At 45.1% G+C, this 19,993-nt stretch overlaps 2 protein-coding genes across 5 annotated transcripts in view; one reads left to right on the top strand and one right to left on the bottom strand.

Moving 5' to 3' along the window:
* bcl11bb (BAF chromatin remodeling complex subunit BCL11B b) overlaps positions 1-10,818 on the top strand; it is a 36,982-nt gene extending 26,164 nt beyond the window's left edge. For 2 of the 3 annotated variants that reach the window (XM_005917769.3, XM_005917768.3), the window contains exon 3: positions 5,556-10,818. In XM_005917769.3, coding sequence (XP_005917831.1) covers positions 5,556-7,621 — 2,066 coding nt within the window. In that variant the 3' untranslated portion in view covers positions 7,622-10,818. The remainder of the gene's footprint in view (positions 1-5,555) is intronic. The other variant, XM_005917771.3, reaches the window with a different exon arrangement.
* A 7,740-nt stretch (positions 10,819-18,558) lies between these two features.
* Positions 18,559-19,788, bottom strand: LOC106633094. 2 transcript variants are annotated; one of them, XM_014332170.2, is made up of 4 exons: positions 19,734-19,788; positions 19,599-19,654; positions 19,252-19,512; positions 18,559-19,167 (listed from the first exon to the last, which is right to left on the bottom strand). In XM_014332170.2, the coding sequence occupies exons 1-4, from the start codon at positions 19,757-19,759 to the stop codon at positions 18,839-18,841; spliced, it is 672 nt and encodes a 223-aa protein (XP_014187656.1). In that variant the 5' UTR covers positions 19,760-19,788; the 3' UTR covers positions 18,559-18,838. The 2 variants fall into 2 exon arrangements, with proteins under 2 accessions (XP_014187656.1, XP_014187657.1); XM_014332171.2 differs by having other exon boundaries at positions 19,252-19,395; positions 19,734-19,786.
* Positions 19,789-19,993: the final 205 nt, after the last annotated feature.

Here is a 19,993-nt window from a genome sequence, read left to right as displayed (position 1 = left end):
CACACACACACACACAGGCGCTGGGACCAGTTAGGAGCTGATAGCGATGAGTCAGGCTTAGAGAAATGGCACAGAGGGCTTAGCTAATGCACTTTATGGAGCTCCCTTTTTCTTTTTATTCTCCCCTTCTACTTTATATCGTTCCCTCTTTCTCCCTCTTTGTCCTAGAACCTGAGCCAAAGTCATAGCTCTTTACTGACGGAGAGGTCTTGCCAGTTATTTTTCACAGCGTGTCCTCCGTGCCCTGGCTGGGATAGCTTGCCTCATGGCGGTAACATTCTCCCTCAGTCGTGCTACATGAGAGCCTCCTCCACTCATGCATTGCTGTGCAGCTGGACCTAGTCAGTGTGTGTGTGTGCGTGTCTGTGATCAAGTTGTTGGAGATACCCGATCCCTTATATTGTTCATTTGACCCACATAGCAAAAGGCATGAGGGTCAGGGTGGAGTACCCAGATAGCATGTACAGGTGCTTAGTGTGTGCGTGAGAGAAAAAGAAAGACAGGGAAAAGAGAGAAAACACGCAGACAAGTGAAGAGATTAAAAAAAGAAAGGAGGCCATAGTAAAACACATCATAATAAATATTTATATATATTTTGTGTGTGGCTCTGAGTTTGCCACAATTTAAAAAGAGTGCTGTTTCTTTAAAATCCCATCTGAGGCTGTCAGGCATTTCAGCTGGTCATATTGGCTGCAGACACATACACACACACACAGATGTATATGGTTAGCAGGCTAAAGCTGGTTTGAGTTAGCATGGAGCCAGCCACACTGTGTGAGAGCCTTACCCCCTGCCTACTACTGCCACCCTCCACAGTCTCTCCACTTATTTCTTTCTTTCCATCTCCCTCTTTCTTTACCCACCTATGTGTGACTGTCAGCGGGGGCTGTACTGTAGTTTACCGTCCAAACTCCCTATCTCCTGTGAAGCAGACACACACACACAGGCTTCCACAGTTGATCTGCGTGGCCCTGTGTCTCCTGATTAGTCTGCTTCATGACAAACAAGCCATCAAGAGCAGAAAGGGAGTGCAGCACAGAAGAAGGAGGAGGAGGAGGACGAGCGAGAGGGATAGTTGGGAGAAGTGAGGAGGAGGAGGAAAAGGAGGAGAGGAGCAGAGGTTTGTGGGGGGGCAAGGGGTGAGGTGAGGAGGCTGGGACCCCTGGGGACCCCTAGATCACAGCCATGCTAATGAGAAGCTGCTTTGCCAGCAGCAGAGGTGTCAGCTAACCCCTGACAGGTGCACACATGCGTACTCCCAGGGCTTGTGCAGGCGTGTGCACGTGCATCAGAGGCAGTGTGAGTGCGTGCACAGAGGTGGAGAGGAGAGGAGGGGCTGCAGGGGTGCAGGTTTGTGTCCCAGTGGCCTAGCCGGCGGGCGGCTTTGTTCTGTATGCAAATCTGTCGCTGTGGCGTTCTGTCGCCCTTGATGGAATGTTGGAGCAGTACAGCGAACGTGAACCCCAGGAATGCTGCAGTGTGTGTGTGTGTGTGTGTGTGTGAGAGACGCCGAGTATAGCACATCCTCTCTACCCCAGTTGTTTTCTTGTTAACAACCAAAAACCTGCACTGGGTTATTCTTTTTTGGGTTGTTTTACATTAAAACAACTTTGTTCTACACTTTTCATTCATGCTGTTTGGTTTGGTGCTGTCCAGAAGTTGACGGTCTGGAATTCATCGCTACTTATTTTCAGTTATGATTGTATTTCCCTGAGCTTTCTGAGAGTTAATTTGGCATCAGCGAGGATTCATTATCATCCACTCGCTGTTCTCACTCAGCAGAGAGGCTCCTGTTTGCCCCTCTCGTTGAAGGCTGAGCCTGTGGAATTCTGTTATCCTTCTGTGGTCTTATTATAAGTCCGTGTGGATTAGCACACCCGATAGAGGCCTCATAATGTAAGTGTAATGGAGGAAGCCCATGCTTTGAAATATAAATCAGACAAGCCGGAGAGATGGAATATGTGAATTAAACACAACTCCATATGTCTCCGCCATACACCTGGTGTCTACGTCAACCCTTACCAGCCAACTACACTGGCCATATGCAAGCAGTCAATGTCATGGCTCCCCTTCCTTCACTGGCATTTTGTTTGTACTTTTTAAGGCAAAATAATGGCTATAAAAGGCAATCTGGAAAGAATAAAATCTGATGTAAAGCTCAGATCTTAGTCCCCGAAGTCTGGGTTAATTGGCCTGGTGGTTTAGTAAAAAAAAAAAAAAACAACCCAGGAGAGAAGGAGAGCATTATTACTGGCCCACCTCAGCTCCACGCATGTGCCAATGTTTTAATAACTTCCTCCAGGCCTCCTGGCCCTTAGCCCTTGTTTTGTTGCACAGGACAAAGAGTTGCCCTCCTAAGCTGGTCTCAGTTCTGTATTGTGTTCCTCTCTTTCATGGGAAAAGTCTGCTGGAGTGAACACCTGGGCTGGGAATCTTTTCGAGGTGAATCCCATTACACTAGAACATTTACAAACCACACTATTGCTAGCAAAATGAAGAAGAAAAAAACAGCAAAATGCACTGTACCACATTACCGAATCCTGCTGTGACTCCATTTCATTTAACCTCTCTTCTCAGTCTCATTCACACACACGCTGAATGTGTGTGTGTGTGTAAAGGCTGTGTGTGTCTGTGCGCGCATGGCGTGCTGGAGTAAATTGGGCGATTAGGTCCAGCATCAGCGATCGCGTAGAGAGCAGAATGTAACTATTCTAACTGGTAGTTGACCTTGGCGGTCAGCGGTGGAGGGGTCCCTGCCTGTGTGTCAGGCAGACGACTGTAATTACCACAAACTGAAGCATGACACGGCCCACCGTGATTCTTTAATGAAGGCTTTTATTGGCCGGAGCACTGTCGAGCGACGCTCTCTCAGCATGTGTGGAAGTCTTTATATAAGAGGAAAGAATGGAGAGAGGATGTCTGTAACATAACTTATTTGTGCAGCTGTGTGTGTCATGGCTCGTAGTCGGCGAGCAACAAGAAGGTAGTGCCCTGTGATGTTACTCATAAGGGAGGCTGCAGGCTTTGTTTTACCGCTCTCGTCCCTTTGGTGATTCCTAGATGTACCAACACTGGCATTGGTATCAGATTGATACTAGAATGATAGGATTGATACTTTGTTTCTATCCTGTGAGTTCACTGAATTGTGTTAGATTGTGTTATTCACCTCATACACTACAAAAGATGTCTGATGTTTCTTTTTGCTGTCTTTCAAGTTTATTTTATTTATAGTTTATGGCATGTTTAGCCACAGTCCTTTAGAGACAGGCTCCCAAAAAAACGCAGTTTCAAAATATATGAAAAGCTGTGTTTTGTTGTGTTAATTAATTATGATTAAAGTAAAAATCGTTAAAATGAGTTCAGAACTCGCAAATCATTGATTCATCTCATAAGTCATGACACACTGATCTCCATTACATAAGCTGGCTTTATGGGTTAAAAGTAACAGTATTGGTATCGATATCGACAACACCGGTGCCGTATTTACTTGATACCAAAATTGGCAGCACAGCACTTGCTTTCTATTCTTTCCCCCTGTCTCGGTTTCCCCCCTCCCCCACCCGGCTTGCTTCCTTCCTTGCTTGCTTGTTTGGGAAGTTGATGAAATTTGTCTTTGGCCGTCATTAGGCAGCAGCCATCAGCTGCCACTCTATTAGCTGCCACGCTTCCTTTAACAGCATATGGCACGGCTGTGTAAGATATGACAAGATGCAAATGTGTTGTTGTAGCGGTGGGGGGCTGGAAGGTTGTGGGACTGGTGTTGTTTGATTGGATAACTTGTACTGATGAGGCCTTGTGCGCTGACAAAAATGTAGACAAAACTGGAAAAAAAGAAATCACCAGTCCTTCTCTTAAACTCACATTTTCATCTAATATTGATCCTTGTGCATTGATGAGATTATTCAGTCTATACACCTAACTTGCTCCCTGGGGACATGTAAGCAGCCCCCGTGTGTGCGTATGTGTGCTGTCTGTGTGTATGCGTACGTGCACGCGTGTTTAGCCAAGCACGTCTGGCCCTTAAAGTCCCTCCACCTCTCTTCTTACCCCCTCTCCTCCTCCTCCTTTCCCCTTCCCTCTCTCGCTCTCTTCTCCCCGTCCAAGCTGTTAAGCTGTCCAGCTCTCTGCTGCCAAGCGGCCGTGTGAAGCTTAGCCAAACTAAACACGGGCAGGCAGCCCGCCACTCGCCCCACACATACACACAGGCGTACGCAAAAAAATACATCCACATACATGTCCGCACACACGTTCACAAACACACGCTCGCGCATACGCATTAAGTAGCGGGAGTCAGGTCGTGTCCCACCCCACACAAATAGCGAGAGCGATGGCTACACCAGAGCACCACTAATAGCAGAGAAAAACAGACAGAATCAGTAAATGAGCCCCTCATTAACTCTTTCTGACCCTCTCTCCCCTGGGGAAAGCCAAACCAATCACACCGCCAAATCAGCTTCCTGTACTAGACACTGATCCAACATCAGCTTTCGCTCATCTGTTCTCCACAGCGCGAGTGTATGTGTGAATCTGTGCGAGTGTGCACAGAGGTGTAGAGAGAAGGGAGACGACGAGTGAAAAAGGAAATGGGAAAAAGGGGAAATGTGTGTTTTTTATTCGTCAGCCAATGGTTCAGGACTGCTTTCTTGATCACACAAAACTTTGAGCGCTACTAACTTTCCCGTCTTTGTTTTGTCCCTGGCGGGCTTCAAACTTTGGGACCACCGTACCAACTCGACTGCGCTCGCGGTAGCCACTGATGATAAAGTAGATGCAGATGGTTTGTGAGCAAACACGAGAAATGTGGAAATGCCTCTCCAGCACGAGCCTGTGTTGAATTAGATGAATCTCTACGAAGGCCCTTTTTATGAGTCACAAGCAGGCTGACAGGGCCACGCCACAGTGACTGATAGATTCATTTGGCATTATTAAGTCTCAACATTTAAAGGGCCAATTTGTCAGTGTGTGGCATATAGCTCTGTGCGTGTGTTTGCATGCGGAGTCACAACAGATCACTTTACTGCTGTTATTACATCCGTGACGTAGAGCTTTATTTAATGTGGATACAGTGTCGGCTCTTGCTGTTTACACGTCGTCTCGCTCTTCCTTCCTTCCTTTTGAGTGGCTTTCTTTCTCTAGTTCCACATCTCACCTCCCTTCCCCAGCTGCCGCCCCCACCTCCCTTCTTCCCCCTTTTCCACTGCTGCCTACCCTTTCTTCATATGGAAATGACAAAGTAGACGAGATGGATCTGTATATTAAAGCCAAGCTGACATTAGAATTAGCATAATATGCTATGGCCTAAGGGCAATACCTGCCACCTACACTAGCCTGTAGACACATGCCCTGACTGCACATGTATTTCATACACTACACACACAGAGACAACACAAAAGCCCACAGAAGACACTCACACTCACACACCGAAAAACAATGCGCAGTTCATTTGCTTGTGTTTAATAAAATATTATGGGTTGGTTTAGTTGTCGAAGGAAAAAAAAGATTGAGTTTCTTGTTTCATCACTGATGGTGATTTTCTTTCCTCTCTTGGTCCACAGAAAAAGATGAGCCATCCAGCTACATCTGTACTACGTGTAAGCAGACCTTCACCAGTGCCTGGTTTCTGCTTCAGCACGCCCAGCACACCCATGGCATCCGCATCTACCTGGACAACCACCCAGTCAACTGCTCCCTCACTCCCCGCATGGCTCTTCCTCCACCCCCAGGAGCTGACGCCTTGCCCCGTTCCCCTCTCCCCACTTTCCTTGGTGATGCCAGCAACCCATTCCACCTCCTCCGCATGGCTGGACCCCAGCTCAGGGATCACCCCCATCCTCCGGGTTACATGGAGACGCGGCTGCCCGCGACACCGCCCTTTGTCAGCCCACCGCCTCCCCCAAGACCACCTCGTGAGCGGCTGGGCCCAGAGGAAATGGGGCTGCTGTCACAGCACCCCAGTGCCTTCGAGAGGGTGATGCGAATGACCCCCATGGAGCCCCCGCCCATGGACTTCTCCCGTCGGCTGAGGGAACTGGCAGGCAACACAACCAACAACGGTGGACCCACGCCTCCTCTCTCACCCAACCGTGTGCCACCCATGCATCGCCTCCTGAGTCCCACGCTTTTCCAGCCCGGATCCCAGCTCTCGCCGTTTCTTACCTATCCCCCTCAGCCACCCACCTCTCAGGGGGGACACGGCTCTTCGAGCCCTCCTGACACACAGGGTCAGAACCAGGCCCCGGGGAAATCGAAATCCTGCGAGTTCTGTGGCAAGATTTTCAAGTTCCAGAGCAACCTGATCGTCCACAGACGCAGTCACACAGGTGAGAGGCCGTACAAGTGTCATCTATGTGATCACGCCTGCTCTCAGGCCAGCAAGCTTAAAAGGCACATGAAGACACATATGCACAACAAGTCTGGGGCCATAACCGGCTCACCAGAACAGGGAAATAGAGGGGAGGGGGGAGAGGGTGAAGAGAAGAATAGGGAGGGAGATGCAAGAGGAATGGGGATGGACAATGAGGAGGAGGAGGAAGAAGAGGAAGAAGAAGAGGAGGAGGAAGAGGAAGAGGAGGAAGAACTGCAAAATGGCAGTCGGCCAGATTCCAACTTAAGCGAGGACTCCCAAGAGTTCACCCAGAACAGAGAAAATGGCTCGAGACAGTCTCCCAGTGAGAAGCCCCCGAGTGGGGATAGAGTAAACGACAGTGGCGGGGTGGGCATCATGCACCCCTACAACCATCTGGACAATCACCTTAGACTTAACCCTAACAAGCGAAGCTTGGAGAGACAACCTAACGGCGACGGCGGAGAGGGGGTTGAAGGAGAACGAGAACGAGAAAATGAGAGGGAACCTGACAGACAGCGAGAGGAGCAGGAGGACCAGAGGCCTGTGATGAATGGCAGAATCAGCGTATCTGAAGCAGAGTGCTTTCCCGGGCTGTTCCAGAGGCGGCCCACCCCCATCACCAGCCCGAGCCCCTCCAACAACAAGAGGATCAAGATCGAGAAAGAACAGCTGGAGATTCCCCCGACCATACCTCTCATTTCCCCGGAAAACGTCTACTCTCAGCTGCTGGCTGGCTACGCTGCTTCGCGCCACTTCATCAGAGAACCTTTCTTGGGATTCACTGACTCCCGTCAGTCGCCGTTTGCCACCTCCTCGGAGCACTCCTCTTCAGAAACGGGAAGCCTCCGTTTCTCCACCCCACCTGGGGAGCTAATGGAAGGCGGGAGTGCCTCAGGGCGCAGTGGCAGCAGCACCCCACACCTCCTGCGGGGACCCGGACCTGGCAGGCCTCCAAGCTCCAAAGAGAGGAGGAATGACACCTGTGAGTTCTGCGGCAAGGTGTTCAAGAACTGCAGCAACCTGACGGTGCACCGACGCAGCCACACGGGGGAACGGCCCTACAAGTGTGACCTGTGCAGCTACGCCTGCGCCCAGAGCTCCAAGCTGACGCGCCATATGAAGACCCACGGGCAATATGGAAAAGAGGTATACCGTTGCGACATCTGCCACATGCCCTTCAGTGTCTACAGCACACTGGAGAAACACATGAAGAAATGGCATGGTGAACACTTGATGGCCAGCGAGGTCAAATTGGAGCAAGCAGACAGAAGTTAAGCCAGCAACCATTAGTTACACAGCATAGAGTGTACCCAAACACACACACACACACACACACACACACACACACACACACACACACACACAAAATCCTTATAACCACTTTCTGCAATGGGGCTTGGCTGGATAATCTCTCTAGAAAATGTTTTGAGAATGATTGATGTTCATCCTTTTTTCTTTCTTCTTTCTTTTCCTCGTCACAGAAACTGCCACCTGAGAATATAAACAAAGGGAAACTTTAATGAGAACTTGCCTAGAATGCCTAACTAGGTGTTTCTTGGCAAACCGTCTGAGGATTTTATCAGTTAGGAATCCATGGAGCCTTTCTACTGTGCAATAATTTCTGTATTTATTGGATTTTTGTAATGATATTTGGCATGTGCAGGTACATCTTTGTGGGATTTCATATGGAGTTAGTTTTGAAATGTGCTTAAAAAAAATAGAATTTTCTTTACAAAAATGTGATAAAAGAAGTCACCCTTAATACAAATTTTCATTCTTTTTTCCTGTAAGGAAGCTTATTATCAAGTGAGAATAAATTTGTGTGAAGCAGATAGCTTTTAAAAGTAAGATAAATAAATAAATAATTGTTTTCTATATTAACTGCAGCAGCGGACTACAATCCATTCCCTTCGTACAGGCTCAAAGCACTGAATGTCAGCCTGACAATAAAACAATATGGCGGATTTTTAAAAAAATCCAGCATTACCTTAGAGATCTGGTGAGTTCCTATTAATTTATTCAGGGAATTATTATTATTTTTTGTCCTTTTCAACATTGGCATGTGAATAATTTGAAAATGCAGTTACTGTATTGCTGTCCTTGCTTCACAAAGGACATAAATAAAGGTTGCACTTGATGGAGAAACCCTTAACTGATGCTCAGTACATTCCCAGTGTAGGTTAAAACCACCATATTTAATATGTTGAATAAATTGAGACTACTTGTGATTAATGTGAGAAGGAGAACAGTCCTGTTTATGGTTTGTAAATATATTATTTTTTTTTTATATATGTAAAAGTAGCCCTGACTGACCATGAAATATGGCCGAGACTAAACAATCAGAAGACCAGCTGCTTGCGTCATCCACAGTATATGCTAAATGTAACTACCATACATTATTGCTTTATCAGACTGTCCGAGTACCCACGACCCCACCTGATGTGTGCTTTACTTAAAGGTAATTTGTTAATCCAAACCTGCTTCAACACTCTCTAAATCGTTCTCCATCTCCCGCTCATGTCTGGCACGGCGACTCTCTCTGACCCAGGTCGACTTCCTGTGTTCCCCTCACGGCGCACAAAATGGTTTCAGATGAAATTCATATCAGTCCGTGTTGGGCGTGCGTTCTCCTCTCGGCGGCGCGCTCTAAGCCCTTCTCTGTGACGGCGTCTTTTCACAGTTCACTAGCTCAGATTCGTGTATTAGCGCTGCTTTTAAAGGGAAGCCTGTTCATTCGCCTCACAAAGTGATACGGGTTTAACTGTCAGTAACAGATTTTGAGACAGTGTGCGAGTTCGTGTCTTCTGGGGATTGGAGTTTTTATTTTCTGCATCGTTCATTCTGAAATGAATCTGTAATATATATATATATATAAAGAGAGGCTGAATGAGTTATGATAATTTTGAGCACAGCTGCACTAAGGGATGGCCGGCCGACCTTGAGTAGGGGGCTATTCTCAGAGCATAAAATGAAAGATTGGAACTGAGAAATGGAGATGCGAGAGAAAGAAATGGAGGGAGAGAGAGCAAGACCTTGACCAGGGAGAATAGTCATTCAAATGAAATTGGGAGCATATGAAAAGTGTATTTTTTTTTCTGTAACCAAATGCACATCTACTCGCCACATCTTATAACAGACCATCAGAGTGAGACAGAGTGAGCGTGAGAGGGGAGGGAGACAGCAAAGCCACATGAAAGGAGATTGAGAATACATCTTTCATTTTACTACTGCAAATCTCAATCATCAAAAGCATTGTCACTTGAAGATTTGACCTCCCATTTTGGCCTATTTTCAGATTTTATCTGTGCCATTTAGTTTTTTAAAGAAACTGAACTACGCGGTACCTTGAATTCAAAGCGCTCTTTGTTTCTTTTAATGATTTTCGAAAAGGAACAAGCTGTCGAGCTCTTCATAAGCTATCCACTTACCTGCTAGTTTGACATATTTTATCAAATCGACTTGAAAAGCGAGACTGCCTGAAGAGCTACTTTCAGTTTGCTTACACGTGTTGACGCACGACTGCAAAAGAATCAAGGTTCTGTCGAGAACGCGCACGTTCCCCCGAAAGCCCAGTTTCAGACTTAGGCCAAAGTGAGTGGTGCAACTGGAAGAGTGGAGCCCTCACAGTGTCCCAAACACACACACACACACATGGACATTCAGTCTTACAATATGTTTACAGTGTTGAAGTATGCCATTAATGAAATACTCTGTGTAAGTGTTTAAAAATGATAATAAACTATTGTTTTCCTCCAATGTTTTCTCAAATGATTTGAATGCCATAGCAGTTTTTGTATGATTGTCCTGGTGGAGGGATTTTATCTACATGAATATATTTCTGTATGATTGCTTGTTCACTCTATGAACAGATTTTTTGGTTTGTTTTTTAATGTAATATTGCAGAATCATGCCAGGTTATCATTTTTTTTCTAACAGTGGTGCCATTATTGACTTTTGGTATCTTCATCTTTTTAAGTATTTTTTTTTTCACTTTTCTTTTTTTTAAAATGAATTTGCTGTTTTTAGGTGAAGCTATGCTCCACGGGTGTAAAATAAAATGATTTTCAAAAATGAGAAAAACGAATACAGTGGTTTTGTGCAGGAATACTTTTATCGAATCATTTTATCAGACATTCATGGACTCCTTCTTCTTCTTCTTCTTTTTTTTGGTGTTTATCCTCATGGTTGGTTGAAGGTCTTGTGCTAGCACATTAAAATGTAATTTTAAATACATTTTCATATTTCACTTTTCACAACTTTCACTTACACTCTTTGTACAAAATAGTTTCCTTGTTCTCTTTTTTTGGGGCGAGGGTGGGGGGAGGGGGGGTGCATCCTTGTGAAAAAATAAGTGATTTCAGAACAGTACACATCTGCTGTTTTGAACATATATGTATTTTTGTAATGTGTTGAAAAATCAATACAAGAAAGCCAACACTTCAATAAATGTTGCAATTGCTCTATGATTGAAACAATTTTCCTCTCTGATTATTTCTTCTTCCTTTGACTCGGACGCGGCCGTGGAACAGCTACTGTGCGCGACTTTTAATTTCAGTGCACGTCTAAAATGTGAATAGTCATCCGTTTTCGGAACTGCGGCAGGCATCTCTGTAAGGCATTAAGAAAAAGTTATTTTTTAAATCATTTCGCTGGGCCGACACACACGAGAAACTGACTTCTGCATACACTTATGTACAAACCAACAGAAACAGCTGCTCATAATTTAGTATAACCTCATAATCTGATGTTGGTTCCAAGTGTGCTGCTGATCTGCAGATTGCAACATGAATGAAAACTATACAAAGCACACGCCAGCCAAACAGAAACCCAATTACTCTTACCTTTAATCTAAATGTTTATAGAAAGGAAGGTTTGATTCCACGGTCCAAAAACATGCACGATGGGTTAATCTGTGTCTTTAAAGTTGCTGTTTGTATATGAATGGTTGGACTTGATTGGACCTGTGCAGAGTGTGCAGCTGTGATAGGCTCCAGCCACCATTATGGCCCTGCATGGACTGATGAGCCAAAACATTATTCCTACTCCTCAGTGAATCTTTGCTTATCCTTATATGCTTTATTGCATTTTGTCCAAAAAAACAAAAAAAACACACCAAACTCTGGCCACCGATTACGGATATTACTGATGTGGTAAACTGTTAAAGCAAGGAGTCATGTCTTATGATCATATTTAAGTATGAAGTGAAACTGCTGGAACAGAAGACAAAAAAAGAAGGCCAGATCAGATAATCCATTCTGACTCACAACAACAGAAGACAAAAGCATATTCAAAAGGGTTATGACACTGTGCATGGCGAGCTGGACTACTGCGCTGCTGGATTTGTCAAATTCTTTGTGAGATACTATAAGTGCATAATTAAGCATTTCTCTGATGCTGTCCAGTTATAAGTTATGTTTCCTGTGCTTACAGTGGAAGAAAGAAATCTCCTACTAAATCAGTCATGTTCAATCTCGAGATTTATATAGCACCAAATCACAACAACAGTCACCTCAAGGTGGGGTAGATTGTAATGTAAAAACCCAACAATAATAGCGAGAAAACCCCAACTATCAGATGACCCCCTATGAACAAGCACTTGGCAACAGTGGGAAAGAAAAACTCCCTTTTGACAGGAAGAAACCATGCACAGGGAGGGGCAACCATCTGCCACGACTGATAAAATTGAATTGAATTGAAATTGAATGTCCTGCTGACTGAACTGCAGTCTCAGCTGGATCTCTCCAAGTTGATATCTTTATGGTTGAAATTCAAGAAATACCTATCATGCTGTCAGTGAGAAATCTCGCTGCCTCGCAGACATTTGGCCGAAGGCTGGGGCAAGACAAGACACAGATGGATGGTAAGTACAGAATCTTGATTAGAATCTGATAAACCATATTTCACAGCGCGCTAGCACAACAGCTCACGGGTAAACAAAACACCTTACATGGAACCTCAGCGATAACTGCTAGTAGAACTCCTTTGTTCTTATTGAGAGTAATGCTATGAATGTGACTCATAGGTTTTTATTTCTGAAGATGGCTGTTGACGGTCTCACGCTTCATAAATGAGTCTTGGCATGAGTGCAGGGACCCATCAGGTATTTCTTGATATGAGGCCAACAGCAGTCAAGTCTGTCCTCACTTGAGCCTCCAGGCCATTGGATAGCATAACAGAAATAGTGCGTGTGCAGGACGCGCGTGCTCAAAGAGAAAGTTCGAGAAGGGAGAAGAGAAACGCCACAATAGGGCGGAGGTGGTGGAGTAACGTAAGGAAAAGAGGCGCGCGCTGGGTGGGTTTGTGTGAGAAAGTCGAATCAGGAGGAGCTCTCGGCGCAAAGGCCGAAACAAAATGTCCCAAAGTTGCGAGCGATTCGGTGTGTAAAATGTGATTATTACTGTAAAATATTCTCTGGATTGCCAGATAAGAAGCTACAAATACTCAGATGATGGATTTGGTGCTTGAAGAAATCTGACTGTGATTCTGCTGACTCTGTGTGTGTGTTTGTGCCTGAAGGCTGACATCTGGGTACCATGTTGATGATTCTGGTCAGCAGAAATGTGCATGTTGAGAAGATGTCACATTCCCACAGCTCTTATCCTAGCAATGGCATAACTATTGACATAACAATTGGAACAGTGTGACTGTGCGGATTGTTTGTGGCTGCAGATGTTTTTAATGACAGAAATAAAATACAAATAGATTGATCAAAGTTAATATTTGCTCAGACTATTTCTCACCAACTACACGGCGGACGCGCTTTCTATGGTTTTCCTAAACATTTTCTTTTCAGATGGACAAGTTTGAATACAAAGCTGTGAGTTTCCACTTGCAAAACTGTAAATCACGTTACAACCCTAAACATCTTATTATACAGCTTATTTTGGTGCAACCTTGTGCCCATATTGAACTGTCTCTTTTTTCAAAAGGGCTGCTCTCCATGTAATCAGAGACATCCCAGCCACTTCTCTGACACCGGCTCATAGTACACATGTCACACGAGTTTAAAAAGCTCTCTTTTAAGCTCGTGCAGAAGAAGCCCAGCTTCGTGGGGGAAATGTGGCCACAAGCACCGCTAGTGAGGTGGCGTTGTATCCTCTTCGCTAGAAAGCGCTGGGCAGAGGCCTGCAGTCACAGACAGTCTGTCGCGGAGCAGTTGATGGGAAATCACGATTTGGAGTAAAACCGCGTCCTCGGAGAACAGGGTGTCAGCAGGGATTGTGGTTCGTGTCCTGGGCCCCACAGAACCACGGGGTCACCGCAGAGACCCCGCTTTCCAGTGGATGACAGGGCTCAGGCCCCACTGGCCTCTCTGTAGATATCCAGTTAGTAATCTGCCAGCCCTGACCAGGACCCAGTCAAATGACGCTGCCCGCCCAAAGAGCAGACGGCGCTTCTCCCTGCGACATGCCGACCAGAGTAAATCCAGCCCAGCTGGCTGCTCTTGGGAAAAGAAGGAAAAAGGGGTGGAAAGAGGCATGGAAGTAGGGGAAGGGTGGAGGGAGGACTGGATAGAGAGAAGAGCAATTTAGAAGGGTGGTCAGAAGACAGAAAGCAGTGTGGTCGATGGTGGTCATTCAACAGCTGTGGCTGGGGACGATTCTCTCTTCTGGGAGAATCTGACCCAGAGGAACAAAGGCTTTGTGGTTGTGTTGAGTGTTTAACTAGAGGACAGGAAATGCAGACTTTTTTTTACAGTGGGAAGAAAACTCAAAAGCCGCTCAGTGGGAGGTTTTGGTCGTTTACAGCATAACCATGTCGTCAAGCATCATAACAGCACCCACCTCAAAACAGAAATGACAACTTTCAGATGCTATAATTGCTCCAACCTATATTCAAAGGATTCCTCGGCTACAGTAAACCTGAAATCCATTGTTTGACAATTAGTCATTAGAGTTTCCGTTATTTTCACAAGCGCTCTTTTCACTTGAACAGTGATTTTTTCCCCCTTTTTGTCCTCGAGTGATTCGGGTTTTTTAAGCGCTTATACAAACTTAGTGGGTCGTGACTGCACAAGTCCTCCTAACCACTGGCCGACACCTCACCATGGAGACACAGTCAAGCAAAACGTTTATTTATCTTTACGCTCCAGCCACACCCTCGCTGTCTGCATATTAAAGTCTGCTGCTTCTCTTTCTCTTTTCATTCAGTCACTTCATCACTTGCTCATAACATCGCTTCTTTCATTCTCGGCTCTTTGTTTTCTGTTTCCTCTCCTTCCTGTCCTTCAGCTAGATTAACCTCTTCTCGATCATTTTTTCCCTCATACGTCGAGTTCTCCCTCTCCTTCTTCCTTCTTCCTTCTTTCTATTTCTTAGATAAACTCTTCCTCCTCTCTACTCCCCTCTGTCCCACTGTCAGTGTAATTCCACTGGTGTCAGACCTCCCAGGTAGGCTCCTACACAGGTAGATAGCTGCTGTGGTGGGGAAGCTTCTGTGCTGTCGGCTTCCTGACGCCTGACCTGCCCCCCCCTCCCTCAAACACACACACCCCCTCACACTCATACACATGCACACCTTGCCTCAGGGGGGTCAGTGTCATTGTTGACATTGGACACATGCTCGTTGTGGTGCAATATTAAATCTTCTCATTTGATTTGGACTGTAATTATGTCGTAAAAACAAACTGGCTGTGAAGCCATGGCCCGCCAGTGTGATCTACTTTCATCAAGTGCAGACTGGCTTAATTACAGAGTGCGCCATACACCCATCTTTCACTGGGCAGCTTTTCCTGCAGCTTCTTTAAGCCATCACATTCTTTTATTGTGCGTTAATCACAAGGCAATTTGGCCGTTTGCAATGGCTGAGGGTAGATTTTAACACTGGTCTGTACACATCCTGTGGATTCTGGGGGAAAAAAAGTCAAGAGTTAAGCAGATGTACATGGTAATGGAATACGATGCCTCTTCTATTTCTGCGGTGCACTTAATGATATGGTTTTCATCCCACAAAGGTATTCAAATTCTCTGGTGAGAATAAAGGGGCTTTTTTTCCTGGTCTTTGTACACTTCAAATTGACTGTGTGAAGTCAGACAGATAAGTAAACTTAACAATAAATGACCAAATCTCATCAAAAGAAATCACACTGATGTGTGAACGCCTTTAAATAAACCGTGGCTCTTTTATCTCGTGCATTATCTTAGGACGGAGCCATAAAACACACAAAATAACACACGTGTATTATCTATGAATTTTATGGGCAAATTATTTCCACATAGGGCTTCAGCTCTTTATCTGGTCTTTACAGCCACACAACTGAAATACATGTTTGTTTAGGCCCACATTTGCCAAATGGTTAAGTCGAACCAGATTTCACCTTCACATCAATGCACACAGCAGGATGCCAGATGCCCAATCACAGCATATGGTAACAAAGTGTGAATTTTTGGGGGGGTTGTAATTCATGGAGTATATTTTGAAGCAATGCTCATGCTCTGATACAACAAATATTCCAGCCAAATAAATACACTGGCTGCTTGCGGAGTCTGTCAGAAACAACAGGAGTGTTTCCAGTTAAGAGGACAAAGTGGACATCAGAGCCTGCGAAACCTCCACGCACCACTTTCAACCAGGAGAAATGTGGTTTGAGTCTCTTGTGAGACCATTTGTTTGGTTTTCACTCACAGTTTGCTCAAATTTAAGCACCAAAACTCTTCGACCCCCTGAGGTCAGTTAATCTTAAAATGTAACCATAGGTTACAACAAACTGCCTCCACACACAACCTGCACATTTGTTGATTTACAGGGGAGGAGTTTGAGCAGCGTAAGAGACGTAAAATGCAACAAGTCCAGTGTAAGCGACTGGCATGGCTGTGTTTGGCTCTACACAGATGCACACATGGCTTTGCAGATATTCGTCTAGACACGAGTGTTACAACTTGTAACCAGGGTGTAAAATTCACAAATGTACGGCAGCCCCGAGAGAGAAAAAACAAAACTTACTGCAAGTTAAGAAAACAAGAGGAAATAGAAACATGTTGGAAAAAACATGCAAATGATCACAGCTGGTCCGTTGCATTATTGTCTCCAAAAAAATCTTGTGTTACATTTTGTGTGCTTTTGCAGGATTTTTCTATTTGCTCTTGTTTTCATTTAGTTGCAGTGCCTTTCGGGTCACCATGCACGTGCTCAAATTTGATCTCAGTAATGTGTGTATGAAAACCTATAAATAAAGCACCTTAAAATTCTTCCTTATGTTTTCATTTACGGTGGCACAGTTGGTAGGACTGTTGCCTCACAGCATGAAGGTCCTGGCTTTGAATCCACCATCTGGGCGCAGACTTCCTGTGTAGAGTTTCCATGTTCTTGCCGTGTCAGTGTGGATTCTCTTTGGGTTCTCTGGCTCCCTTCCACAGTATAATGCAGGCGTTTAGTGGGTTTACGTTACCTGGAGATTCTAGGTGTGAATGGTTGTCGGTCTCTCTGCGTTAGCCCTGTGACAGACTGGCCACCTGTCCAGTGTGTACCCCACCTCTTGCCCCGTGGTAGTTGGGATGGGTTTCAGTCCGATCCTGGATTGGATAATTGGAAGAGAAGGGATGGATAGATCACTCAGTTAAAAGAGGTATCCTACAGTGGACTGTATAAATGTACACATTTAATGGATTTACTAATCAGATGATGAACAGCCTCAGATGTCTTAAAAATAAGTAAGTATTTAAACAATAAGTTTATTGTTCACAGTGTGGCAGGCCATATGACTTGTCAATATGAAGGCTGTGAAACTGATAATGTAGGGTTCATGTTCCACTCTTCAAGATTTACAACACAGCATTTCCTGGTGTAAAATACAATGAAGTCAAAACATTGTACCCACCGTCTCTGCAAAGCCACTCAGTGGGCTGGTTTGGACCCACTGACAAACTGGCTCTGGTCCCAATTTAAGTCATGAAACCATCACTCAGAAAAATAATACACCAATACAGCAAATACATGCTACAGTCATGTCAGTGGGTACTGATAAGCCATAGAATATGGACACGGCAGGGTTCATGTTAGCGATGAGTGAGGGAGGGAGGGATAAAGGATGGATCTGTCTGGGGACTCACCCTTTTATGTCTTAATAGATGAAAAAGAAAGACTGAAAGCTGAAGGGTCACAAAGGGAAAATCCCCTTGTTTTTGTCCCTCTCTGCCGGCCTTTTAAGATGGGTTCATCAGCGTTGTGACAGGTATGTGAAGTGGACATCTTACTAGAGGTAATTGCCATTTCTCTCCTGTGGGTCATTGTTTGTCCCTACGCCCAACAAGACCATTACAGAAAGAGGATTTTAGATTGTTACCGCAGCAGAGCTTCGGATCAAGGCTCTGCAATTCTGTCGTTCTCTCGTGAATAAGAACCACAAAGATAAAAAAGTCAAAATCTTCCAAGCAGATCCATTAGCAATGTGCTGCGCTGTACATAAACACAGTAAACACTCCCCACTGATGCGGTTCTTAGAACAGACTGCTGTGGCTTCACTGCAGAAACTATTACGGTGCCACCGAGGAGTCATAAAGGTGATTAACAGCCGCCTCTAATTAAAGATCAATGGAGAGTCTTTCCGAGCCGATTTGTTATGTGAATTAGAATGGTGTCCATTAATGTTGTCAGGCAATATCACTGTAAGACTGGGTATTGATGTGCCCTTGCTTGAGAAATAGCACAGTCTAAACTGTAGCTCATGACATTAGGATTTGCTCATTAATGTCCTTTATTCGTAGCACGGCGAACTGCGAGCAGCCTCCTAGATGAGTTTACAAATGCATGGGATACGAGTCATCAGAAGACTGATAAGCAGCATACATCTTTCTGCTAGGTTTGAGGTAGTTGTATGCAGTCGCATTGAAGTTTATAAGCTAATCTGGTGTGGGCTGAAGTGCACCATTAAGTGCACATAATGCACAATTCTAATAAATCTGCTTGTTCAAGCTCAAAAGCTTTGAACCATCGGTTCAAGTGTTATGAGCATCTAATTCTAGGGGTGTTGTAGAAAATGATTAGACGAGATGCTTTTAGCATTTGCCCCATTAAACAGCTTCCGTCATTATTGGATATGTGAATCCCCAATGGCCTTTACATGTTTCTGCTGAAATTTGTGAGTGGACTACAAACCATAAATTTAGAAATCTTAAGTGTCATTTTAAGTAATGTCTTTTGCCATGTCAACTCATTTAGATGAGTGTACTGAAAGAGGGTGAAAAAAAAAAAAAGAACCCATAGAGAGCACAGTATTAGTGAATCAGATCTTTATTGGGCGACATTAAAGTTGGCCTTCAGAGTGTCCGCAGGGCTGCAGCCGCCTGCTAAGATGTACAGGCACGGCCGCTCAAATCAACCTAGCTGTGAGGGGGAACCCTCCACCGCGAGGCCTGGTGTCGTCCAGTCACGTCACAAGCTAGTGTAGCCAGCTACTGTTGCACAGACTGGCTTGGCTGCGTAAGGTCATCAGGATCAGAGCCAGCAGGTTGGCCCTTAATGTAGTGCGTATCATGCGTTTGCTCACCCCCCTGCTCAAAACTGGAGCTGTAGTGAGTGACTGTGCCTGGGGGGATACTTGCCAGTAAGCAACATGTAGCCCAAAAAAGGGTTTTCAGACCAAAACCCATCAAGGTCTGATGACAGAGGGTCACTGAAGTCCTCATTGAAACTTTCAGCATCAGGATAAGACTCAAAGCCTTGCATTTTAGTTTCAGATTCTGAGTTGCCATGCTCAAAGGCCCTCTCCACACGAGACAGTTCGCCTTTCTGGAACACAGGGGGAAGAGGGTCTGGTGCTCCCACATAGAAGAGTGGAAATTTGTCAGATTGAGGGCTGGGAGGCATAACTGCCCAGCTGAAGTCTGAGCACAAAAGTTAAAGAGGGATGTTGAGTATTATGGCAAGCTTGTATTAAGAGTTTATTTCTACATGTCTGTACTACTTACCGTGATTTAAGCCCAGCTGAAAACTCGGTTGTGTCGAGTCTGCGTGGGAGTCACGTGGGTGTCCCAAGTATGCAGACGCAGGATAAGCATCAGAGCTGTAAGAGGTGCCTGCTGATCCACTCGCAGCACTACTTTCAGGGTGACCTGAATTTGGGACAACCCAAGAATCAGATGACACGGGCACAAACACAGCCGAAGGTACTTCCCAATCAGAATCAGCAGGAGATTTAAAGTAACCACTGCTGGAGGAGACGTCCGTACCTGCACAGCAAGAGAAGTCATTAGTACAACTTTAAAGCAGACTTTTAACATTAGAATTAGAAATGCTGAGACTTGTTGAATTTTACCTCTCTTCACAGAGTAGCTGTAACTATCTCCACTCAGCATGACAAGCAACAAAGCCCTGTCGACATAGAAAAAATATTAACTACAGCAACTTGGCAACAACTAAGACCCCTCAGAAAATATAACCACTCACTTACCCTAAGGAAAGCCAAACACCCATCATGTTGAATGAGCTTCTTAATAGCCACTGCTGCCCTGTCAAAGCTTTATAAATGCTACAAATGACCTGCCCTGACCAATCACAGCATAACAAGTTAACCACGCACAGCTGCACAGATAAAGGCGGAGCCCTCAACCTGAAATTTAAGCTGGTCCAGTTGCAATGATTTTGTTCAGTGCTACAGTACGTGCAAAACGTTTTCTTTACATACAGTTTTGTGCCTCACTGCGTGTTGGC

The sequence above is a fragment of the Haplochromis burtoni genome, unplaced genomic scaffold (genome assembly GCF_018398535.1).
Source record: "Haplochromis burtoni strain Fernald_Lab_line unplaced genomic scaffold, NCSU_Asbu1 Contig_28, whole genome shotgun sequence".
Lineage (NCBI taxonomy): Eukaryota > Metazoa > Chordata > Actinopteri > Cichliformes > Cichlidae > Haplochromis > Haplochromis burtoni.
Note: the sequence above shows the minus strand (reverse complement) of the source record. Positions and strands in the feature narration are given on the sequence as shown.

Coding starts and splice junctions, on each gene's coding strand:
- LOC106633094 (XM_014332170.2), bottom strand. CDS start 19,759: ATGATGGGTGTTTGGCTTTCCTTAGG. Junction 19,655..19,733: donor GGTGTTTGGCTTTCCTTAGG/GTAAGTGAGTGG, acceptor CTATGTCGACAG/GGCTTTGTTGCTTGTCATGC. Junction 19,168..19,251: donor TCAGCTGGGCTTAAATCACG/GTAAGTAGTACA, acceptor TTTTGTGCTCAG/ACTTCAGCTGGGCAGTTATG.